A 27158-nucleotide genomic window follows, 5' to 3' on the forward strand; every position below is an offset into this window, starting at 1 on the left:
GATGCACCATAGAAAGCAGGCGCATGCTGGCGGGACCGGCCCTTTAGGTCGCGCTTGCCGCATGGAGTCGCATGCCCGTGGGACAGGCCCTTTAGAGTGAGAACAAAGAGACAGTACCTGTAGTCAGAATCCGGGACTCTGGCGCTCTAAGGCAGCAATTCTACCACTGTGCTACCCCTTTAGATGTTAGGCACGCATGCATTACTATCTTCTCCAATGTGACTGACAGCATGCATAATGGACAACAAAAACATGTACATGGGCTAAACACATTCTTTTGATCTGAAAACAGTTCTCATAAAGTTTGGGTGTTACGGAGACAAATTTCTCGCTCCACAATATTTAATTGTAGAAGCGGTGTCACTTTTCAAACAACTGCGAGCGTGTTTTACATAGATTGATGTAAAGAGGTTTGAAGTTTTCTGTCAAAATTCCACAATTGTTTGTTAAACACCTATACAACGGATCCTCCATCTACAGTGACAACACTTGTTAATAATGCCTGTCATACGTGATAGCAGTAGAGTGTAAATTAGGATTGTTTTCTTTGGAACACCAGAGGCTGAGGGGAAACCTGATTGAAATATACACAACTATGAGAAGCGTAGATAGGGTAGGCAGTCAAAATCTCGATGGATTGAAGGACCTGTATCTCTAAACGAGCTGGGGGAAAAAAATGTTGATTTTCCAAATAATTCAAATTTTGAAGCAAAAGTGAATTAAATCTTCCTATAAATCCTTTCGCATTGCAAGCTTAATTGAAGACACCACAGTACATCTTACAAATGCTCACACATGGGGAAGAAGTTTTTAAATTTTTTTTTACTTTTTCATTCGACCCAAAGGAAATTATAATAGTGCAAACACTCAGTATAAAAAGTTATAATTAGAAATTTACATTCACATTTAACATTTCAATGAATATTATCCACTTTTAACATAAAAGGTCGGACAAATATCAGATTCTTTAGCTAATCCTTACAGTTCCAAAAGAGACTGAAAGATATTTTACAATATTCAATATGCACATAAAAAGACCCGTATTTAAATATGGAAAATCAGCAAGCTAGTTGCAGTTCTTAAAAAATGAAACTCGTAGCAATGGTTTTAGTTGTGTGACATAGCATAAAATTAATGGTTTGTAAAATATTTGACTTAAGTACAGAGGCCACAATGCTTGAAAAAAGTTAACAATTCCCAATCTGCTTCTCCCACCTGCAGATTGCTGTCTTTGTTATATGATGCCTACACTGATTAGATTGTGAAAATATCAGTTGATAGTGCAGAATGAACTTAATAACATCCCTTTCTCTCTACGGAATACTCAATACATATTCTTAAAGCTCAAGTTTATTGCTACTGAGTAATAGTTACAGGGACACAATGCTAGAAAAAGACTTTCACTATTTAGTTAGTGCTCCAGTAACCTTCTGGCAAAGATTATCTATAATCATTGGGAGTTCTGTACCTTTGATATTTAATAGGTTTGAACATATGTTGTGGATGTCAACAAAAGAAGAATCCCGGTTTTTAAAGCACATTAACAGTCATGCTTACATAAATAAAACTTTGTTATAAAAGTTAATTAAATATTCACTTGACATGTGCTTTTTAAAAAATATCATACACAATCCATACTGTATAATCAATAAATTATTTACAGAGATTACGTACCATAAAATCTTGCAGAGAACGGTTTGAAAAAGGCAGGCATTGAAAATGTTAAACAAAGGAAACAGAAAATAAATAAGGCAATATTAAATGGATATTCTGATAATGTGTGGACACATCTATTGGCAGCCGAAGTAAAAAGTAGTTATTTTATAACTTAATGTCATCTGGTAAAATGTTTGTGCACATTTAGAAAACATGCAGAGAAATGCTATAACATACAAATTCTAGTTATAATTTATTAAGCCTTCTAAGATTCTTTATTTTACTTAAAAAGATAATTTACTATGTCCAAAATGTAGTTCTTTGCTGATTCTAACAAATAGTTAGCCCTTAATTTGCCATCCATTCCAAGCAATGTTTCTCACAAGACCCAAAGTTTCAGTCTTTGGTTTTAATCGCAATAATTCCTGTGGTTTGTGACCCATATAATTCTGGTGCCCGTTCCAGGAGAACATTCCGCTCTTCTGTGCCTGACTTCCAAACGTCAGAATCTTCTTGCATGATCATTAACTGATCTTCTCCCTTTGGACAGCTCGCGATGCGGACTTCGGTTTTGTGCCAACATTTGCTATGCTTGTTCAACAACAGGTATGGGTGGAGCACAATGCACAGGCTGAGTTGTTTGCATCGTAGCCGCCTGAAGTGCCCCAAGTCCTGCCTTTACTCTGAAGCTGGCCACTGACGACACGGAAGGGCAGCTGGTCCCCAGTTTTGCCCTTCCACATGAGAACGCTTTTCTCCCTATGTTTGTTGAGCTTGCTTGTGGATTAGTATTCGGTTTCCCTTCAAGGAAGTATGTCAGCATTTCTCCTTTTCCTTTCACACTGACTTTGCCGCGACAGATAAACTCATAATTACACTTATTGAGTATTCGGTGGACATCTTCTGTTACCTGGAGATTGGTTATTAAACAGACTATTAGCACATCATCACCTTTACTCCGAGAACTCAAACACCTACAATCAGTTAATTTGCCACAGACACATGGTGCACTCTTGCCAGGGGGTTGCTGCAGGCATTTGCTGAGATTTGAACTAACCCTGCCATATATATATATGGGTTCAGATGCTTTGCCCAGATGCAAAATGGAGGCCTATCATCCAGTGAGGTTCATTACTGAGACACTGCAGAAATGCGAGAGGCACGAAAGGCTTTGCGGCCTGAAGCTGATATTGCATTTGGAAGGGTTCTGGTGATTGGCCTACTGTTCTCAGGGGAAGAAAGAGAATTACCTTTCTTAGTCCATTAACTTTTGTTACCTACGATGGAGGAGGTACTGTACATACAGGATTTTTAACACATAACTTCTGAATAGTTCCAACTTGGATGCTTTTTCAGGGTTTAGGAAGAGAAAGGTAATTCCTTTTCCTTGGAAAGCTATGGAAACTGAATGCTTAAATACATTCAAAATTGAGAGAGAATGGTAATCTGTAAGGGAATCACTATTTATGGGGATAAATTGGGAAAATGGAGTTGAGGAAATTTTGATCAGCCATGATCTTATTAAATGATGGAACCAGCTCCTGGAACCAAGTGGCCTTCTCCTGCTTCTATCTCTTAATGCCTAATGCTGTCTCATCACTGCGAGCATATTCCATTTTTGCTTGTACCTTCTGTGTCATTAATTAAACTTGGTGTCTGCACTACCTACATACCCAAACATCTCAACCTCTCAATCGTCCGCACTGTCTCTGCAGCCACCAACTCAGCCAGCGGGACCTCTTAAAATCCCAAGACAACACAATGGAGAATTCCGTAATTCCCCCTTGGATCTTCAACTCCATTCAACAATGAACTATGCCTTTCTGTGGTAAACTGGAAAAGGAATCTTTAAAAACAGGCCAGGGAAGTCCTAGTGCATCTGTAAGATGCTGCTGGATAGGCATTTTATGGAGGTATTGCGGGGGTGCTGGTATGTAGGCAGTGGAGCAAGGAATTTTAAATAACTCCACAAACATATGTTGCAGTGGGGAGAGCATTGCAGCCTGGCACTTATTTCAGAAACAAATACATTTTAAATTACGTAAATAGAAATAGAAGTCGACCATTTGGCTTAATTGACCTGTTTCACTATTCTTGCATTTACTGTATCTACTTTGATTCCCTAAATATCTTAAATAAACTCACCAGATTTGAAATAAGTTAATGCATAGAGTTAATGATGACTTGAATTTAGGTACTGAAGAAAAAATCAGGACAAATCAGGGCTAGCAACAAATTACTTTATCCCACCCCCAACCTCTCTTTTCCAGTTTTCTCCCACTGTCACTATCAGCATGAAGAAGTGTCCCATCCTGAAACTTAATCCATCCATTCCCTCCACAGATGCTGCCTGACTGATGGGCTGCTCCAGCAGTGTGTTTTGATCAATATTCCAGCATCTGTAGTTCATTGCATAACAAATTAGTCTGCATGTATAACTTTATTTTCTGATATCATAAGATCATAAGTGATAGGAGTAGAATTAGGCCTTTCTGCCCATCAAGTCTACTTCGCCATACAATCATGGTTGATCTATCTCTCCCTCCTAACCCCATTCTCCTGCCTTCTCCCCATAACCTCTGAGATCTGTACTAATCAAGAATCTATCTATCTTTGCCTTAAATATATCCACTGACAGCCTCCACAGCCTTCTGTGGCAAAGGATTCCACAGATTCACCACCCTCTGACTAAAGAAATTCCTCCTCATCTCCTTCCTAAAATAACATCCTTTAATTCTGAGGCTATGACATCTGGTCCTAGACTCTCCCACTAGTGGAAACATCCTCTCCACATCCACTCTATCCAAGCCTTTCACTATTCTGTATGTTTCAATGAGATCCCCCCTAATTCTTCTAAACTCCAGCAAATACAGGCCCAGTGCTGTCAAACGCTCATCATATGTTAACCTCCACATTCCTGGGATCATTCTTGTAAACCTCCTCTGGACTTTCTTCAAAGCCAGCACATCCTTCCTCAGATATGGTGCCCAAAATTACTCCCAATATTCCAAATGCGACCTGACCATCACCTCAGCATTACACCCCTGTTTTTGTATATAAGCCCTCTAGAAAATGTTTTTTGCTTTATTTACTACTGATTCGACTTGCAGATTAACTTTTTGGGAATCCTGCACTAACACTCCCAAGTCTCTTTGCGCCTTCAATCTCTGGATTCTCTCCCCATTTAGAAAATAATCTACACCATTATTCCTACTACCAAAATGCATGACTCCACAGTTTGATAAAATATATTCCATCTCCCACTTCTCTGACCACTCTCTCAACCTGTCCTTGTCCTTCTGCAGAGCCCCTGCTTTCTCTACACTACCTGCCCCTCCACCTTTTTTCATATCATCTGCAAACATGACCACAAAGCCTTCAATCCCCATCCAAATCATGAACAGAGCAGTGGCCCCAGCACCGAGCTCTGCAGGATTCCACTAGTCACTGGCAGCCAACCAGAAAAAGCCCCCTTTATTGCCACTCTTTGCCTTCTGCCATCCAGGCAACCGGCTATCCGCCCTTTGATACCAAGGGATCTCATCATCTTTAGCAGCCTCCCGTGTGGCACCTTATCAAATGCTTTCTGAAAATCTAGGTATACAACATCTATTGACTCGCCTTTGTCCTGCTATTTACTTCTTCAAATAATTCCAGCAATATATACGATTGCAAGTTGGAGCAGCCATAGTATATAGTGTCGATTTTTAACAAATTGAGAGATGAAAATAAGCGAACATAACAAAAACATCCTGTAGTGAGAGGGTGGTCCTATAAAGGAGATTCAGTAACCTTGGCTTGCACATACTGGTGTTTGGATGATGTGGACCCCATTGAGACAATCAAAACTCTCCGAAAGAGGTCAACAGAATGAATAGGAGAAGATCTTCCTTCATCTCTGGATTCAAGAGGTAAAGAGCATATTCTCAGAATGTGAGGTGAGGGGATTTTTTTTATGTAGAGAGTTGGAACCTTTTACCCCAGGGGCCACAGGGGCTCAGTCATTGCATATGTCCATGGATGAGGTTGGTAGACTTTTTGGCACTTAAGGAATTGAGCGCATTGGGTAGGAAAGTGGATGAGGCATGCACCAGCCATGATCATATTGAATGGCAAACCAAACTCAAGGTATCAGATAGGTTAATTATGTTCCCATTTCTTATCTTCTTATAGATCTGGGATAAAATAAATAATGATTTATTGAGTAAAAATGTATAAACCATCTGTCAATAAATTACAGTTTGTTGAGGTCTGAATTTGTTCGATTATTCTAATAGCGCAATTTACTAACTTGTATTTTGCCTTGAACTCCAGTGCTATCCATTCTGCTGGCAACATTAACAGTGTTTCCCCATATATCGTACTGTGGTCTTCTTGCCCCAATCACACCCGCCACAACAGGCCCAACATTTATTCCTAAATAAAGAAAAAAAAAAGTGATTTCAACATTGATCCTTGCCGTTAGTCTTACAAACAGTAAGAAAAACATATTTAAATCAAAGGAAAGGAGCAAGTGAAAATAGATCATTCAATATCGGATTGTTGAAAAATGTTCTTTTAACATAATATTATCCTTGGCCAAAATGTTCACTTCAATTTATAATAAACATACTTAAAAATTCTACAATGGGAAAAGCAAACTGAGCTTCAGGCCCATTCTTTCCAATTGGCTAGGCACAATCCAAAACATTATGGGATCCATTGAGACTCTCACTCTGACAAAACAGAAACCGAATAACAGCAACTGCAAAAATAAACTGATTAATCATACTTCACTTCAAATAATGCTGTTGGCATATTTCAACATCACCTAACAAAACTGATTGCAAGAAAGGATTTGGTGATGGTTCAAATGTTTAACAGAGGAGGAGCATTCAAGAGGCTGGCATTGAAAAGCACTGAGGATTGATGTTTCTCCATCCTTCTGATAAACCAGTGGCAATCAAGGCCTGATCCTTATGACCTTTTTGTGACTATGTGGGTATTTCTATGGGTGCTCCGGATTTTCACTGGGTACTCCAGTTTCACCCATATTTCAAAGTCACTGTGTAGGTTAATTGAAAGATACAGCATGGTATAGGTCCTTTGGCTCACCAAGCCCACGCTAGCCATAGATCACCCATTCACACTAGTTCAATGTTACCCCACTTTTGCTTCCACTCCCTGCACAATACCATATGTTTTTGAGTTGTGGGAGGGAACAAAGCACCCAGGGAAAGCGTAAGGTTACAGGAAGAATGTGCAAACTCCACCCAGACAGCATCAGAGGTCAGGATCAAACCCAAAGGTCAGATTGATTAGTAGGACTGGGTGTTACAATCCCTAAGATTTCACTACAATTGACATTCTTGGTTATGACCACTAGGTGAATTTGCTAACAATCAGACACATCTTCAGTTGTGTACCTCAACGTCACTGGGTTTTTTGGCCTTTCATCACAACACACCCTCAGTCGAGGCAGGCCCACAGCAGGTTGATCAGACCTGGGTGTGTCTTATTTTAGCTCCTAGATGGTCACGTGGCAGCCCAGACAACATCTTTCCTCTTCAGCCACAGCCAGTGACTGCTCCGTTCGGCGGCATTGGCAAGTTTTTTTATTGCCCTCCTTTGTGCCTGCCCTTTGACTCCTACTTCCCTCAGGAGCCTTGCGCTGGAACTGGCTACAAAGCCCCTGCACCCCACCTCCACTGGACACACCCTTACTCTCCAACCTCTCTCCTCTGCCTCTGCTGCAAGGTTTGAATATCGAAGCTTTTTCCTTTCATAAGCCTCGTCCACCACCTTCTACCATGGGACCATCAGCTCAATGATGTAAACACGCCGACAGGAGTTGGACCAGAGAACGAGGTCTGGTCGTAGGTTGGTAACTGCGATTTCAACTGGGAACGAAAGCCTCTGGCCTAGGTCAACACGCATTTCCCAGTCCCTGGCTGCATTCAGTGGGCATGAGTTGAGAGGCGAGGGGTTATTCCTCCGTTTCTCTCCTTCCCGGATGATGGATGGTATTTGTGGGAATGTTATCTGGGCATTGATAGGCATGGCGTTGGTGGTAACTCTCTTGCACTCGAGTTCAGCGGCCAAACACCTCAGCACCTGGCTGTGTCGCCAGGTGTATCAGCCTTGTGTTAGGCTGGTCTTACAACCGACCAGGATGTGCAGGCTTAAACCCAGAACAAAAGGTCAGGAATGCAGGGGTTACTTCATCCCTCCCCCACCCAAGTCACACCAGCTTTTCGTTCTCACATGGCTACTGCTAACAATAACCTTTTTCCTTTATCATTGTTACTTTTTTGCATATCTTTCATTCATTTGTTCTATTATCATCATCTCTCGTTTCCCTTTCCCGTGACTTTCAGTCTGAAGAAAGATCTCGATCCGAAATGTCACCCATTCCTTCTCTTCAGAGATGCTTCCTGTCCCGTTGATTTACACCAGCATTTTTGTCTATCTTCTTGATGATCAGTGCAGACACTGTAGCAATTTTCATGCTGTATGATTCCATGATTTGATTATCTGTGGCACCTTGCACTCTGGTGAAGCCAGAAAAGTAGGCAAAAGCTTTAAGCGCTCTTCTCCAGATTAAAGGGGGCAGCACAGTGGTTCAGCAGTAGAGTTGCGGCCTTACAATGCCAGAGACCCAGGTTTGCTGTCTCTACAAAGTTTGAACTAACAGAAGGCCCACTCTAGTTGTGGCCTCCTTGGCATATCTTGCCCTCTTCCCTCATTGCTTTTCCATCTTCAATGTTGCTCCCAACTATTCTCTGGCCCAAACTACACACATAAAAGGCAGCTAAAGATCACGTAATACTATGAACAGAGAGAAATTTACACCATGCTACCTGTCAGCCTGAAAGGATTCACCAGCAATTCATCTGCAAAGACCCTTCCTGCTTGTTGTCACCATATGCTGTCAAGCAACTTTCCCCCCCCCCCTGTCCCGACCCCCGTCCCGACCCCCGTCCCGACCCCCTGGGAAACTGAAGGGAGCGACAATCAACTGCCATGGATACAAATAAAGTCATACACAAGAAAGGGCAGATGCTAGTTGACAAAAAGTGAAGCAGCACAATTTTTGTGAAGTGAAGCACCACAAACGTCATCTCGTCACCCATTCCTCCTCTCCAGAGATGCTGCCTGTCCCGCTGAGTTGAAGAGTGCCCACGGTAGACTCACGAGTCACTACGGTAAACTCACGGGCTACTACGGTCATACAACGAGTTTAAAAGTTTAAAATTTTTACTTCAAAAGTAAATTTGACTCGTGGAAATCTTTCATCATGTTGAAAGATTTTCACGAGTTAACAAGTTTCCCGAGTACCTGCCGTTAGTGTTACGAGTTCCGACGTTCCCGCTACGGTAATTCTATGTGATTACCACGAGTTTGATTTGTTTTAAATTCGAGATCACTCATGGGTGGACTCGCACCGTGAGACGGGGGCCATTACTAGAACGCAACATAACCAAAAGTAGTAACAAGTCAGCTACTTACCAACTCTCAAGACAAAGTCATTGTATGACTGGTAATTGATTTCATCCAGAACATCAAACATTTCTATTGCAAATTCTGCCAGAGTACTCAGATGTGCATAAATTGATCGTTTTGCCTGCAGTTTAAAAAAGATGAGGAAATGTTATTAAAAGTGATCAATGTTTAAATAGGTCGCAATATATTATCAGGCATTTACATCTAGGTACATTGTATGTGGCATGAACTATTATTTCTGCAACGATGTCCCCGAACATGTAATCTCTACAACTTTAAAACACAAGGACATGGGAACATTATCACCTGCAAGCTTCCCTCCAAGTGGCACATCATCCTTCATTATTGGGGCGAGAACAAAATCTCGTTCCCATCAGCACTGTGTGAGCACCTTCACCAGAGCATGGCATTGGTTAATGACAATGGCTCAATACTAACTTCTCAAGGGGAATTAGAGATAAACAATGAATTACACCTATATTGGTTTATTATTATCATGAGTACTGAGATACAGTGAACAACCTTGTTTCAGTGCAGCATTTTGTGTTAAATCACACTATAGATGAGTATAATCAAGCCATACAGAAATACAACTGATAGTGCAAAGAGAAAAATACAAGAATGCAGCATATGGTGTTTCAGCATTATAACATTTCTGTTACAGAGAAACATAGGAAACATATAAACATAGAAAATAGGTGCAGGAGTAGGCCATTCGGCCCTTTGAGCCATCACCGCCATTCAATATGATCATGGCTGATCATCCAAAACTCAGTGCCCCGTTCCGGCTTTTTCCTTATATCCATTGATTCCCTTAGCCCTAAGAGTTAACTCTAACTCTCTCTTGAAAAACATCCAGTGAATTGGGCTCCACTGCCTTCTGTGGCAGAGAATTCCACAGATTCACAACTCTCTAGGTGAAAAGTTTTTTTCTCAATTCAGTCCTAAATGGCCTACCCCTTATTGTTAAACTGTGACCCCCTGGTTCTGGACCCCCCAACATCGGGATTTTTTCCCCTGCATCTACCCTGTCCAATCCTCTAAGAATTTTATATGTTTCTAAAAGAATCCCTCTCATCCTTCTAAATTCCAGTGAATACAAGCCCAGTCGACCCATTCTTTCATCAGTCCCGTCATTCCTGGAATCAACTTGGTGAACTTATGCTGCACTCCCTCAATAGGAATAATGTTCTTCCTCAAATTAGAAGACCAAAATTGCACACAATACTCCAGGAGTGGTCTCACCAGGGCCCTGTACAATTGCAGTAGGACCTCCTTGCTCCTAAACTCAAATCCTCTTGCAATGAAAGCCAACATGCCATTAGCTTTCTTCACTGCCAGCTGTACCTGCATGCTTACTTTCAGTGACTGATGTACAAGCACACCCAGATCTTATTTCACCCCCCCCCTTCTCCTAATCGACACCATTCAGATAATAATTTGCCTTCCTGTTCTTGCCACCATCCAAATGTGATATCACATTTATTCAAAGTGCAGGTAAAATAAAATTGTAACATCTGCAATGAAGTAGGTTGGAAGATTAGTGCTACACTTTATCTTAATGGAGGAACATTCAGTAGTCTGACAACAGAGGCAAAATTATCTTCCTTAATATAGTTGAACTGCATTCAAGCTTTTGAATATTCGATCCAAAGGGAGAAGAGAGAACTTTGGTGAAGATGGTTCTTGATTACATTAGCTGTTTCCCCGAGGCAGCATGGTGAAGATGTAGTTGCGAGGGGATCGAGTTTATAGAGGGGTTTTATCTGTGATGGACTGGGCTACATCTCTAACTCTGCAGTTTCTTGTGGTTGTAGACAGAGCTATTGCCTAACCAAGCTGTGGTGCAACTCAAGCTTGAAAAAGGCTTCTGACCCGAATCATTGCCTTTTCCTTTTCTCCAAAGATGCTGACTGACCCGTTCTTTAATGACTACTGCTTTCCAAGCCCCCACTCTTTCATCTTTACTATGGACATTCAGTCACTCTACACCTCCATCCCCCACCAGGAAGGTCTTAAAACCCTCTGTTTCTTCCTCGATTGCAGAACCATCCAATTTCCTTCTATTAACACTCTATTTCGCATAGTCACTGGTAATTTGCTGGTCCTCACCCTCAACAACTTCTCCTTTGACTCCTCCCATTTCCTCATAATCCAGGGCGTAGCTATGGGCATCCACATGGGCCCCAGCTATGCGTGCCACTTTGTAGGGTGCATTGAACAATCCCTGTTCCAGGCGTACACTGGTCCTATCCTCAAGCTCTATCTCCGTTACATTGATGACAGCATCAGGGCGACCTCCTGCACCCATGCAGAACTCATTGACTTAATCAACTTCACCACCAATTTCCATCCTGCACTCAAATTTGCTCGGACCATCCTCAACACCTCCCTCCCCTTTCTTGATCTTTCGGTCTCCGTCACACGAAATAGACTATCGACTGACATTGATTACAAACCCACTGACTCCCACAACAATCTCGACTACACTTCTTCCCACCCTGCTTCCTGCAAAGACTCTATATCCTACTCCCAATTCCTCAGTCTACGCCGCATCTGCGCCCAAGATGAGGTGTTCCATACCAGGACATCCGAGATATCCTCATTTTTTAGGGAACGGAGGTTCCCCTCTCCCATCAAAGATGAGGCCCTCACTCGTGCCTCCTCAGTACCCTGCAGCTCCGCCTTTGCTCCCCCTTTCCCGAGTCGCAACAGACAGAGTCCCCCTAGTCCTTACCTTTCACCCCATCAGTTGTTGCATAAAACACATAATCCTCTAAAATTTTCACCACCCCCAACGGGATCCCAACACTCGTCACATTTTCCCAACTCCTCCCCTTTCTCCTTCTGCAGAGACCGTTCTCTCCACAACTCCCTGATTAACTCATCCCTTCCCACCCAAACCACTCCCTCCCCAGGTACATTCCCCTGCAACCGCAGAAGTGCAACACCTGTCCCTATACCTCCTCACTCAACTCTGTCCAGGGACCCCGACAGAGGTTCAATTGCACCAACTACAACCTCATCTACTGAATCCGCTCTTCAAAATGTGGACTCTTATACATCAGCTGACCAAACGTGGACTGGGTGATCGTTTCACTGAACACCTTTGCTCAGTCCGCCTGAACCTACCTGACCTCCCGGTTGCTAAATACTTTAATTCTTCTTCCCATTCCCACACGGACCTTTCTGTCCTAGTCATTGTCAGAGTGAGACTAAACGCAAATTGGAGGTACAGCATCACGTATTTCGCTTGGACAGCTTACAGCCCATTGGTATGGATATTGATTTCTCTATAGACAATAGACAATAGACAGTAGGTGCAGGAATAGGCCATTCAGCCCTTCGAGCCAGCACCACCATTCACTGTGATAAAGGCAGATCATCCACACAGTATCCCATTCCTGCCTTTTCACCCATATCCCCTGACTCCGCTATCTTTAAGATCTCTATCCAACTCTCTCTTGAAAGCATACAGTGAATTGGTCTCCACTGCCTTCTGAGGCAGAGAATTCCACAGATTCACAACCCTCTGGGTGAAAAGGTTTTTCCCTCATCTCAGTTCTAAATGGCTTACCCATTATTCTTAAACTGTGGCACCTGGTTCTGGATTCCCCCAACATTGGGAACATGTTTCCTGTGTCTAGTGTGTCCAATTAATAATCTTATATGTTTCAATAAGATCCCCTCTCATCCTTCTAAATTCCAGAGTATACAAACCCAGCCGCTCCATTCTATCAACATATGACAGTCCCGCCATCCCAGGAATTAACCTCGTGAACCTACGCTGCACTCCCTCAATAGGAAGAATTTGGAGACCAAAACTGCACACAATACTCCAGGTGTGGTCGCACTAGGGTCCTGTACAACTGCAGAAGGACCTCCTTGTTCCTATACTCAACTCCTCTTGTTATGAAGGCCAACATACCATTTGTTTTCTTCACTGCCTGCTGTACCTGCATGCTTACTTTCAGTGACTGATGAACAAGGACCCCCAGATCTCGTTGTACTTCCCCTTTTATTCAACTTGACATCATTCAGATAATAATCTACCTTCCTGTTTTTGCCACTAATGTGGACAACGTCACATTAATCCACATTAAACTGCATCTGCCATGCATCTGCCCACACCCAACCTGTCCAAGTTACCCTGCATCCTCATAGCTTCATCCTCACAGTTCACATTGCCACCCAGCTTTGTGTCATCTGTTACTTTTAATCCCTTCACCTAAATCATTAATACAATACAATACAATACAATTTTATTTGTCATAACCTCATAGAGGTTCAAATGAAATGTTGTTTCTGCAGTCATACACACAAGAAAAAGACCCAAGACACAACACAATTTACACAGATATCCATCACAGCGCATCTCCTCCTCGCTGTGATGGAAGGCAAAAACTTATCTCTCCGCTGCACTCCCCATTCCCCTCTCGATGTCAGAGTCAAAGCCCCCGGCGGGCGATGGTAATTGTCCCGCGGCCATTAATGCCGCGCCGGGTGATGCAAGGCCGCGCTCCGGGTCTTGTTGTTGGAGCCCCCGGCGGGCGCTAGCAAAGTCCCGCAGCCATTTAAAGCCATGCCGGGCGATGGTAAGTGTCCCTGCTCCAGGTACTCTTCGACCCCGCAACTCGGGCGGGAGAAGTCGCCGTTGCGGAAGCCCCGAAAAGCGGTCTCCCAGCAGGGACCCGCGGGCTCCCCGTGTTTCTGTCCACCAGACCTGCGGCTGGAGCCTCCAGATCTCCAGGGGTCGGGTCGCAGCCGAGCGCCACCACAGCGCCACCCATTCCGAACTCGGCCAGCTCCGCGATGGTGGGTAAGTCCGCAGCTCCGCATCTGGAGTCCCAGGTCGTTCCGGTTGGAGGCCGCTCCACGTTGCTCAGCCCCAACGACAACGGAGACCCGACAGAGAAAAGGTCGGGTTCTCCGTGCAGGGGAAAGATTTAAAAAGTTTCCCCACCCCCCCACACCCCCCCGCCCCCACACACACATACCCCATCAAAAAAAAAGAAAAACTACATTGAAACGAGACAAAAAATAATAAAAAGACAGATGGACTGCAGAGGCCGCTGCGACAATAGCTGCAGTCCCAGCACTAAGCATTGTGGTACCCCACTAGTCACTGCCTGCCATTCTGAAAGGGACGCGTTAATCCCTACTCTTTGTTTCCTGTCTGCCAACTAATTTTCTATCCATGTCAGTATCCTACCCGCAATACCATGTGCTCTAATTTTGCCTTCTAATCTCCTATGTGGGACCTATTCAAATGCTTTCTGAAAGCCCAGGTACACTACATCCACTGGCTCTCCCTTGTCCATTTTCCTTGTTACATCCTCAAAAAATTACAGTAGATTAATAAAGCATGATTTCGCCTTCGTAAATCCATGCTGACTCGGACCGATCCTGCTACTGTTATCCAATTGTGCTGCTATTTCATCTTTTATAATTGACACCAGCAGCTTCCCCACCACCGGTGTCAGGCTAACTGGTCTATAACTCCTTGTTTTCTCTCTCCCACCTTTCTTAAAAAGTGGGATAACATTAGCTACCCTCCAATCCACAGGAACTGATCCTGAATCTATAGAACATTGGAAAATGATCATCAATGCATCCAGGATTTCTAGAGCCACTTCCTTAATTACCCTGGGATGCAGACCATCAGGCCCTGGGGATTTATCAGCCTTCAGTCCCATCAGTCTATCCAACACCATTTCCTGCTTAATGTGAATTTCCTTCAGTTCCTCCGTCACCCTAGATCCTCTGGCCACTAGTGCACCAGTGACATTGTTTGTGTCTTCCTTAGTGAAGACGGATCCAAATTAACCGTTCAACTCATCTGCAATTTCCTTGTTCCCCATAATAACTTCAGGTGGTGTTGGCATTCCCTCTCTCTCTATCCCTCCCCCACCCAAGTTACACTAGGTTCTCGTTTTCACCCAACAAACAGCTAACAATGGCCTGTTTCCTTTATCATTGTTACCTTTTTGCATATCAATAGACAATAGACAATAGACAATAGGTGCAGGAGAAGGCCATTTGGCCCTTCGAGCCAGCACCGCCATTCAATGTGATCATGGCTGATCATCCCCAATCAGTACCCCGTTCCTGCCTTCTCCCCATATCTCCTGACCGCTATTTTTAAGAGCCCTATCTAGCTCTCTCTTGAAAGCATCCAGCGAACCTGCCTCCACCGCCCTCTGAGGCAGAGAATTCCACAGACATATCTTTCATTCAATGTTCTTTATCTCGCCACATCACCATCTATATCTCTCGTTTCCCTTATCCCTAACCAGTCTGAACAAGGATCTCGACCCGAAGCGTCACCCATTCCTTCCCTTCAGAGATGCTCCCTGTCCCGCTGAGTTACTCCAGCTTTTTGTGTCTATCTTCCACGTAATTACTCCACTATTGTGTGTCTATCCTCGGTATAAACCAGCATCTGCAGTCCCTTCCTACTCACTGTGTTGCAACCCAATAGGACACTTTGTATGGTGCATCTGTAGAAGTTTGTAAGAGTCATTGGTGACATGCTGAACTTCTCTGGTGTTCTGAAAAAATTGAGGCATTATCAATGAAAAATAAATGAATAGAAACCAAAGACCTGGAGCCGTAAGGACAAATTGCTGTATTAAAAATAAATGTGTTTCACTAAAAGTGGTTCACCCATCCTTTGTCTGATTTATACCTGATTTTTCCGCTGCACCAATAAGAATGATGCCCAAATTATCTCCGAATTCTCTCCTGGCTTTGAAACTAACTCGAGGATAATATGGAGAGGGTGACGAACACCCTCTTTGTCTGCAATGGTTACTATGCAAAATAATAATAATATACAGTATGGAAACAGGCCTTTAGGCCAAGTCAAGTCAAGTCAAGTTTATTTGTCACATACACATACGAGATGTGCAGTGAAATGAAAGTGGCAATGCTCGCGGACTTTTGTGCAAAAGACAAACAACCAAACAACCAAACAAACTATAAACACAATCATAACACACATATTCTTTTACATAATAAATAATGGAAGGAAAAACGTTCAGTAGAGTTAGTCCCTGGTGAGATAGGCGTTTACAGTCCGAATGGCCTCTGGGAAGAAACTCCTTCTCAACCTCTCCGTTCTCACCGCATGGCAACGGAGGCGTTTGCCTGACCGTAGCAGCTGGAACAGTCCATTGCAAGGGTGGAAGGGGTCTCTCATGATATTGTTGGCTCTGGAGTTGCACCTCCTGATGTATAGTTCCTGCAGGGGGGCAAGTGAAGTTCCCATAGTGCGTTTGGCCGAACGCACTACTCTCTGCAGAGCCTTCTTGTCCTTGGCAGAGCAATTCCCAAACCAGATGGTAATGTTCCCGGACAAGATGCTTTCCACCGTCGCTGCGTAGAAGCACTGGAGGATCCTCAGAGACACTCTGAATTTCCTCAATTGCCTGAGGTGGTAAAGGCGCTGCCTTGCCTTACTCACGAGTGCTGAGGAGTGTGATGCCCATGTCATATCCTCGGAGATGTGGACTTCCAGATATTTAAAACAGTTCACCCTATCCACAGGATCCCCATTTATCCAAATGGAGTGTACGTCCTCGGATGATGTGCCCTCCTAAAGTCCATGATCAGCTCCTTCGTTTTTTTGATGTTCAAGAGGAGGCTGTTATCCTGGCACCAGAGTGCTAGACCAGCCACTTCCTCCCGGTAGGCCTTCTCGTCGTTGTCTGAGATCAGGCCCACCACCACAGTGTCATCAGCAAACTTAATTATTGAGTTGGAGCTGAACCTAGCCACACAGTCATGTGTGTACAGGGAGTACAATAGGGGGCTGAGGACGCAACCCTGGGGCGATCCTGTGCTCAGGGTGAGGGACTTCGATGTATTTCCTCCCATCTTGACTACCTGGGGCCTGGCGGTGAGAAAGTCCAGGACCCAGGCACACAGGGAGGTGTTGAGCCCCAATTCCATTAGCTTCCCGGCCAGTCTGGTGGGGACTATTGTGTTGAAGGCTGAACTGTAGTCTATGAACAGCATCCTCACGTAGCCCCCCTTCTGGCTGTCCAGATGGGAGAGAGCGGTGTGCAAAACCTGGGAGACCGCATCGTCCGTGGATCTGTTCGGACAGTATGCGAACTGCAACGGGTCCATGTTCCGAGGAAGGAAGGCGCAGATGTGTTTCTTCACCCGCCTCTCAAAGCATTTCATGACTACCGAGGTAAGGGCCACCGGACGGTAGTCATTCAGACAGGCTGCGGAGGCATTTTTTGGTACCGGTACAATGATGGATTTTTTGAAGCAGGCAGGGACCACGGACTTGTCCAGGGAGAGGTTGAATAATGTAGTGAGCACTAGAGCTAGCTGCGTAGCACAGGACTTGAGTACTCGCCCCGCGATGCCATCGGGGCCTGCAGCTTTTCTCGTGTTCACCCGTGTCAGAGCCCTCCTCACGTCGTGCTCGGACAGCGAGAATGTGTGCACATTCCTCCCTTCAGCTTCGGTAGCCAGCCCGCTGGCGGTATTGTCGATAGTCGGCAGACCTGGAGTGGTGTTGCCCATCTCGAAACGAGCGTAAAAGGAGTTCAGATCATCAGCTAGGGAGGTGCCGGCACTTGCGGATGAGGGAGGGGTGCTCCGGTAGTTGGTTACAATCCGTAGCCCCTGCCACAGGCTTCTGGTGTCCTGCTGCTCCATCTGTAACTCCATCTTGTCTCTGTACCTTCTCTTTGCCCAACTCCCTCATACCAACCAAGATGTCCCATCCAGCCAGTCCCATTTTCCTGCATTTGGCTCATATCCCTCTCAACCTTTGCTATCCATTTACCTGACCAAATATATTTTAAATGTTGTTATTGCACCTGTCTCAACTATTTGCTCTGGCATCTCGCTCCATATAACTACCACCCTCTGTGTAGACAAGATTTCTGTTTTATGCTAAGTCAGCATCAAAGAATCTTCAGTGTTGGATGTCATTTGTAGATAAGAGACAGGCACAGTTTGAAGAACAGCAAGAAATGTTTCTTCTTCAATCTGTCAATTCTCTTGAATCAGAATCTTAATTAACAATTATACATTTGCAATATTCTATTTGTGTTTGTTTTATAAATGTTTACTTTTTTGTTAGGTTTGAATAAATATTTGTTTGGACAACAAATTATTATTTGTTTTGTAGGATTAACCTCTAAAATGTGTTATATTTCAATACATTGGCCTTGTTTTAGTCTTTTTTTTTTTTTAAAGAGATACAGCATGGAAAAAGATCCATGTCCACCAAATCATGCTGGCCATCAATCAGCTATTCACACTAACTCTCACTTTCTCATCCATGGTAAAATTACCTCTAATTGCAGGGATAGGCCAATTAACCTATGGGCCCACATCTTTGGGATATGAGAGGAGAAACTGGATGAAACCCAAGCTGTCATAGGGAGAATGTGCAAACTCCACACAGTCAGCACCTAAGATGATGCTTGAACCTGGGCCTCTGGTGCAGCGAGGAAGCAGCTCTATCAGCTTTGCCGCCCACAAAAGATCGCAAACTGAACATGTCAAAAGGCTGTGAACTGAAGCCTCACAAGCTCAGGAACAACTACTGACTAGGCAGTAGTATTATACTAAAAAAAATGTCCAGATATTAAATTAAGGTCTCCAGCTGTCTAACTTAACATTATAAATTCCATGGCATGATTTTATAATGAGTAAATTGAAGAGGAACAAAGGCATTTTTCAACAAACAACACCAACAAAATAGATCTGGTCAGTTGAGTGTGAAATGCCATAAAAAAACAGAAGGCTCTTTCAAAATGCGAATCATTTCTTTTTTCGCCTTTAGACTTGGGGGCTAATTGTTTGCCTTCAGGCATTTGTCTCTGAAGAGATGAAAATGTAAGAAGTTATACTATCTAGATCAAAGGAGGAATTTTTATTTTTATAAATTTCTTTGACGTCTTCAGGATGTCAAAGCTAATAATTGCTTTTGAAATATAATCACTATTGTTTACCATGCAAACATGCTTCAAGCAAGTGATACATAATTTGATTTGATAATATTGACCAAAGGATAAATATTAACTACAAAACTATTATAACTCCACTGTTATTCTTCAATAATGGAGAGATTTTATCTCTGTTATGTTAGCAATCTGATGTTTCATCTGAAAGGCAGCAATTGGCAGTGCAAATAATTCTTTCAGTATCGTACACAAGTGTATATCGAGAGTATTAATTCAGTTTGTTAAGTGAGGCTTGAGTCTATTCAAGCAGAGGAGTGTCACAGCTGAATCAAATATTTACTTATATCTCCCACTGCAGCTTTGAGCGATGTTAACAATATAGTTCAAGTTACCAGTCCCGCAGGCCCAGAGGGCTCAGATATATTCCTGGCTTGAGTCCCTCAGAATGTAGCAGAATGTCAAGAAGTAGGCTGTGATCTGGGTAAATGAGATACAGCGAGCATGGAAATATTTTTGGGAGACACAAGGATCTGTGAATGCTGGAATTTTAAGTGAAGCACAAAGTGCTGGGGTAACTCAGCGGGTCAGGCAGCATCTCTGGCGGACATGGATCGGCGACATTTCATATTGGGACCTTTCATCCGACTCTTTGGGTGGTGGTGGCTTCACCCCAATCTGTCCCAAATGTTTTCTGGTAGGTTGTGTATGTGCATGCAAATGAAGGAGTACCATCTATAAAACACACTGCAGGGAATCACCCAATTGCTCCTGAAATGCATACCCTCTACCACTTTGAGCTGCAATAACATGGTTATCCCCTCACTTCTTAATTCCCCTTCAAACCACAGATCATCTGATTTTGAAACATATCACATTTCTTTATAGGTACACAAAAATGCTGGAGAAACTCAGCGGGTGCAGCAGCATCTATGGAGTGAAGGAAATAGGTGACGTTTCGGGCCGAAACCCTTCTTCAGTCTGAAGAAGGGTTTTGGCCCGAAACGTCACCTATTTCCTTCGCTCCATAGATGCTGCTGCACCCGCTGAGTTTCTCCAGCATTTTTATGTACCTTCGATTTTCCAGCATCTGCAGTTCCTTCTTGATCACATTTCTTTATGACTGTGTCAAGTTACTTATGAGGATCGTCATGGTTCATTTTAATCAATGAGGAAAGAATATTAATTACAGAATTTACCAGTTTATCTCACATCACATAAATGAATAAAATAACTATTGATCCCATCCTAAGTCTAGATATAATCACTTTATCAACATTCTTATTTCCATTATTGGCTTGCCCTTTAGATATTAGACTTCAAAGACACACCATGGAAACAGGCCCTTCAGTGCACCGGGTCCGTGCCGACCAGCAATCACCACGTACACTAGCACTATCCTACACAATAGAGACAATTTACAAATTTACTGAAGTAAATTACCCTGCAAACCAGTACGACTTTGGATTGTGGGAGGAAACCAGAGCACCGAGAGAAAACCCAGTGGTCACAGACGGAATGCACAAACTCCGTACAGACAGCACCCGTAGTCAGGATTGAACCCAGGAGTCTGGTGTTGTAAGGCAGCAGCTCTGCAGTTGCACCACGGTGCCTGTCTTATTAAAATTTGTATCAAGTGTGGTGATAGGCCTAGTTTGTCAGGATAAAATATAAATTAATGTGAAGACATCATAGCATGGGCACCTCCTAGATTCAGGAAGCTCACAGAACCTCCTTATTTAAATTCTGAAGAAGGGTTTCGGCCCGAAACGTCGCCTATTTCCTTCGCTCCATAGATGCTGCTGCACCCGCTGAGTTTCCCCAGCAATTTTGTGTACCTCCTTATTTTTCAGATACTTTGGCAGAGCACTCAGCTGCAGAGCTTTTTATACTAGGATTGTACACTCAGGGAGTTTGAAGTCAAATATTTATTGTTGCACCAATTTCCTTTGCTAATGCACTTCTCACTAGTGTCTAGTTCTAAATATAAGGCAAATATTAATTTCAATGTAGAAACATAAAAACATAGAACATAGGTGCAGGAGTAGGCCATTCAATATGATTAGGGCTGATCATCTAAAATCAGTAACCCATTCATGTTTTCACCCCATATCCCTTGATTCCGTTCGCCCTAAGAACTATATCTAATGTAGAATTTTACAGTTCAGGAATAGGTTTTCTGTAAGAGGTGTAAAAGGCACAAGTCAAACTTTATCATCCAAACAATCCTCTTCCAACATTACATTCATGTTAACATTCCCTTTTGTTTTGTTCTCTCTCATGTATTATTCAAGTCTCCCTGTTATGTGTTAGTGAGAATTACTTGCAATTATTATTTACGAGCGAATTCCACATTCTCACCATCCCTTAAAACCATTTTCTTTTTATGAGCCTTCCCCTAAAATGGTAACATTATTACTACATCTAACCGATTAAACCTTTCATAATTTTAAAGACTACATTCGGATTATCTTTGTAAATCTTTGTAAATTTTTAAAACACAGCCTGTGTGACCTTGCCAACAGTTATATATTCATAGTTCTGACAACATCCTGGTAATTATTTTTAGTACTCCATTATATCCAGCTCCCTTTTGTAATGAGCATTTCAGAACAAAGCACGATTCTGTAAGTGTGGCCCAACCAACGGCAGCAAACTATACTGGCTCAAAGAAAAACCTGTTTACAACTGAAGGGTCACAACCTGAAACATCACCTATCCTTTTTCTCTCTCCCGCCTTTCTTAAAAAGTGGGATAACATTAGCTACCCTTCAATCCACAGGAACTGCTCCGGAATCTGTAGAGCATTGGAAAATTATCACTAATGTCTCCACGATTTAGAGAGCCACTTCCTTAAGTACCCTGGGATGTAGACCATCAGGCCCTGGGGATTTATCAGCCTTCAGTCCCATCAGTCCACACAACACCATTTCCTGCCTAATGTGGATTTCCTTCAGTTCCTCCGTCACCCCAGATCCTCTGGCCACTAGTGCATCATTAATATTGTTTGTGACCTTCTTAGTGACGATGGATCCAAAGTACCTGTTCAGCTCATCTGCCATTTCCTTGATCCCATAATAAATTCACATTTTTCAGTCTTCAAGAGTCCAACTTTGGTCTTAACTATTTTTTTCCTCTTCACATACCTTAAGAAGCTTTTACTATCCTCCTTTATATTCTTGGCTAATTTATCTCCGTACATCATCTCTTCTCCCCCTATTGCATTTTTAGTTATCTTCTGTTGTTCCTTAAACATTACCCAATCCTCTTGCATCCCAGTCATCTTTGCTATGTTGTACTTCTTCTTTTTTATTTTTATATGGTTGACGTAGGTAGTCGTCAATGGAATTCGCCGGTCAGCACCCGGCAACAACCAACGTCACCTGGCGACAACCTGCGTCATCCTGGCGACAACCTACAACAGCACCTACAACAGGAGAAGACAAGCTACGTCAAGCCCTCAGTTGCCAATTCAAAATCCAGCGGCGACCAGAAAATCGTTACGACTCTTTAGGCTTCTTGAGGAGACTACTCACGACCATACAGGCGTCACCCCGCGACCATGTGGCAACATTCTAGTCGCCTGTAGTCGCCTAAAAAAATGCCCAAGTGGGACAGGGGCTTTACAAACCAGTACATCTTTGGAATGTGGGAGGAAATTAGAGCACCCGGAGATTACCCACGCAGGTCATAAAAAACGTAGAAACTACATACAGACAGCACCTGCAGTCCGGATCGAACCTGGGTCACTGGCATTATAAGGCAGCAAATCTACAGCTGTGTCACCATGCCACCTTCTGTGCACTCAGTTAAATTTTGCACCTCTCTTCTTAAAACTATGTCCTGTAGCTGCTGAATTTCCATCCTGTGAAAAGAGTTCTCACTGTCTACACTATTTATGTCTCTCATAATTTTATATAATGTTATCAATCTATTTGATCAAGTTTTCAGCAAATGTCCCCAGATCTTCATACATGGATTGTCACCTTTTATGTTTGATAATGTTAATTTAAAGTAACTAGGAATATTTTTGCTGTGCTAACGATAAAGTCAATATAAGTTATTGTTGATCACAGCAATACAGGATATAATACGTAATAAAATTGACAAAGTATAATTGATTAACCTTCTGCCATCCTGGTCGTCAGTAGATAGAATTTAAATGTATTGCAAACAAATCATAGTAACCAATCCCGAATGATTAGTTTACATCAAACACAGAAGATAAAGATACGAGTGTTATGGGAAAGCTGATTGATGCAAGCTATTGTTTTCCGCACAATCAAGCTGCATGTGATTAATGCCACCTCAATTTACTCACATATTATGTCCCAAGGTATCATTTTTTAAAGGAAATCCATCTATTTTGCATTTGTTAATTAACCCAATCTCCTCCCATCTTATATTCAATGAAAGCCATCTGACCAGCAAAATGATATCATGAGATAATAAAATTAGTACTAGTGACAAGGCGCTGTTCAGTTTTATAATACTAAATTAATATCAAGTATTGCTTAATTACATTTCGAGACCCGGGCAATAATTCAGAAAATCCTTTAAAAAAAAAAATTATTTGTCTTCTTAATTGTTCATAAACATTAGAGAATATACATTGGGGAGGGAGGGGGGGGGGGGGGGGGGCGTCTAGTTCAGAATTGCCTGCCCATGGTCTAAGTCTATGTTTGTTTGTTATTTGTTCATTTTGTGTTGTGACTGTAGGCAGACCAATTTCCCTCCGGAATGAATAAAGTTAATCATATCGTATCGTATAATATCTAATCATTCAGTTAAAATAAATTTGAAACACCAAGTGACTTTTCTGGTTTCATGTTTTTCTTTATACATTTGTATTCTTTTTGTCATAAACCACATTGTGCCTAGTAGCTGAAGATGCTTTTATGAATATTAAAAATCTCTCAATATAATGTTTATGGAAAGAAACTGTTACCCTTATAAATTGCAAGATAATGTATATTTAAAAAAATTGAAGACAAATGTAAACCTTCCAAGTAATATAAAATTATTTCTATTTGGATGAACTGTGGATTACCAATTAATTTACTATTTTTACATCCCAGCATAAGAGAGTATAAAGTTGAACCTTACTTGACGCTTGTAGATTTTTACAAAGCCGAAGATTAACTTTCTGAAGTTCGATTTGAAGCAAAGAGAAAATTAGCTTTCAACATGGTTTGCAGCCAATAAAAATATTTTGTTTTCCAGAAATAATTAGAATTGTTAAAATTGGTAATGGAGCTATAAAAGTAATACGTAGGAATTTAGAAATTAAACACAGTATTGTTTATTTATTTTTAAAATGATTTTTCAAGTAAAGCAAATAGGACAGTGAATAGGTAGAAATAAAACAGATTGTTCAGCTAGTGAAGGGCAAAGTAATGTCAACCAGAGAAACAAAAATGCATTGATTAAAAGAATCTATATATATGCATTGAATAAACTGTGTAATCAGACTTGTAATTACTTGTTTATCTCAATTAAACTGCTATGATTATTGTGCTTCTGCAACGTAAACTCTTACAGTATTTTCTAGTCAGTTTTACAAACTGTATACCAAGAGGAATGTGGCACATTCTTTGGATGACAGTGTTTCTGCATCACTCTCTGATTCAGAAACAAGAATGTGAAGATTTTGAGTGGAGTTGGCTGTTTACTGTAACTGAACGTCAACTTGTCAAAGCGATAGCCAGTAGTGCTCAGTCAGCTAAGCCCTAATGTAGAGATTGAGTCATGGAAAACAAGATATCACTGCTAAAGTGCTATACCATTCATCATAAAAATTAGTAGAAGCAATGTACTGTGCTTCTTTGTGGATACGACTTATCCATTACATTTGAAATTCACATACCAGCTGCTATAATATATCAACCACAACATTGCACATTTTGATTGAATCAAATGTTGACAATGGTATAGATTATGGTATTATTATCAAAACATGGAAACATAGAAAATAGATGCAGGAGTAGGCCATTCGGCCCATCGAGCCATTCAATATGATCATGGCTGATCATGCAAAATCAGTACCCCAGGCACACAAAAATGCTGGAGAAACTCAGCGGGTGCAGCAGCATCTATGGAGCGAAGGAAATAGGCGACGTTTCAGGCCGAAACCCTTCTTCAGACTGATGAAGGGTTTCGGCCCGAAACGTCGCCTATTTCCTTCGCTCCATAGATGCTGCTGCACCCGCTGAGTTTCTCCAGCATTTTTGTGTACCTTCGATCTTCCAGCATCTGCAGTTCCTTCTTGAACACAAATCAGTGCCCCATTCTGGCTTTTCCCCCCATATTCCTTGATTCCATTAGCCCTAAGAGCTAAATCTAACTCTCGCTTGACAACATCCAGTGAATTGGCCTCCACTGCCATCTGTGGCAGAGAATTCCATGGATTCACAACTCTCTGGGTCCTAAATGGCCTACCCCAACCTCCCTAATGCTGTTTGATGGTCTGTATAACACTCCAACAAGTGTTTTTTGCCCTTGGCTATTTCACAGTTCTACCCATACCGATTCTACAGCATCCAAGCTAATGACTCTCCTTGCTATTGCATTAATCTCCTCTTTAACCAACAATGCCACCCACCGCATTTTCCTTTCTGTCTATTGTCACGTTGCAGAACCTCCTTCTTCTTCTTACCCATGCCATTTGTGCCTACATGCACCACTACTTCTGGCTGTTCACCTTCCCTCATGAGGTTGTTCTTGTCGGTCTGAGACGTCTTGGACCCTGGCACGAGGGAGGCAACACACCATCCTTGAGTCGTGCCTGTCGTCACAGAATCTCCTGACCATACCTTGTGGTCCTTGCCTCAGCCTCTTCGCTGAAGATTCTTGATCCAAAAACACGCACTTTACCTCACCAAGGCTCTTCCCCTCAACAAGGCCACTCCCAACAGCCATCTTCCTATACACCATTCAATATTAGGCCACTCTTCCTCCTATCCTGACCAATGACAACTCCTCAATTGAAAGCAGAAACACAGGGAAGGATTCTGTGGGAAGAATAAGTTAGCTCCCGCTGTGTCATGAATGGGAGTTTTTAAAGTCTATACCATTCGATCTTATAGAAACTTACAAAATTCTTAAGGGGTTGGACAGGCTAGATGCAGGAAGATTGTTCCCGATGTTGGGGAAGTCCAGAACAAGGGGTCACAGTTTAAGGATAAGGGGGAAGTCTTTTAGGACCGAGATGAGAAAACACTTTTCACACAGAGAGTGGTGAATCTGTGGAATTCTCTGCCACAGAAGGTAGTTGAGGCCAGTTCATTGGCTATATTTAAGGGGGAGTTAGATGTGGCCCTTGTGGCTAAAGGGATCAGGGGGTATGGAGAAAAGGCAGGTACAGGATACTGAGTTGGATGATCAGCCATGATCATATTGAATGGCGGTGCAGGCTCGAAGGGCCGAATGGCCTACTCCTGCACCTATTTTCTATGTTTCTATTCAAAGTACAAAAACATACATCAAAGCCTTTAGAAATATGGGTACACCTCAATTTGCAAATGTTCTACGAATACATTTTCACTTTGAAAAGTTGCTTTAAATGTTTGCATCCTCAATTTCTGGAGCATTTTTTTTAGTTGTTTAGTTTAGAGATGCAGCATGGAAGCAGGTCTTTTGGCCCACTGAATCTGTGCCAACCATTGATCACCATTTGCACTAGTTTTATATTATCCCACTTTCTTATCCACTCCCTACACACTGGCAACAATTTACAGAGGTCAATTAACCTAAAACCCATACATCTTTGGGACTTGGGAGCGAGCCTGAGCACGGAGAGGAAACTCACGCGGTGACAGGGAGAACGTGCAAAGACAGCATGGGAGGTCAGGATCAAACCCGGGTTCCTGGCGCTGTGAGATAGCTTCTCTACCCGCTGTGCCATTGTGCCACCAAAACACCTGCTGTAACACACCAATCTGCAACCTACACACCAACCCCCTCAGAATATCATGTAAAATAGTCAGCATGAATGGTTCATACATGTGAAAGAAATGAGTGTTTTGGGAATGTCTGCCCTTCAGTAAATCTTGCAGAATCGATGATGTGAAAAATCCTAACAGATAATGT

General features: G+C 42.5%; 1 protein-coding gene across 1 annotated transcript in view; it reads right to left on the reverse strand.

Annotated features, from left to right (window-relative positions):
* Positions 1–831: 831 nt before the first annotated feature.
* The window catches only part of adcy1 (adenylate cyclase 1), a 225420-nt gene continuing 199093 nt past the window's right edge, over positions 832–27158 (reverse strand). Inside the window, exons 18-20 of the mRNA XM_033050221.1 lie at positions 9145–9259; positions 5948–6072; positions 832–2566 (exon numbers count right to left, since the gene is read on the reverse strand). Of these exons, the coding sequence (XP_032906112.1) occupies positions 2243–2566; positions 5948–6072; positions 9145–9259 (564 nt within the window). The 3' untranslated portion in view covers positions 832–2242. The remainder of the gene's footprint in view (positions 2567–5947; positions 6073–9144; positions 9260–27158) is intronic.

The sequence above is a fragment of the Amblyraja radiata genome, chromosome 2 (assembly GCF_010909765.2).
Source record: "Amblyraja radiata isolate CabotCenter1 chromosome 2, sAmbRad1.1.pri, whole genome shotgun sequence".
NCBI classification, from domain to species: Eukaryota; Metazoa; Chordata; class Chondrichthyes; order Rajiformes; family Rajidae; genus Amblyraja; species Amblyraja radiata.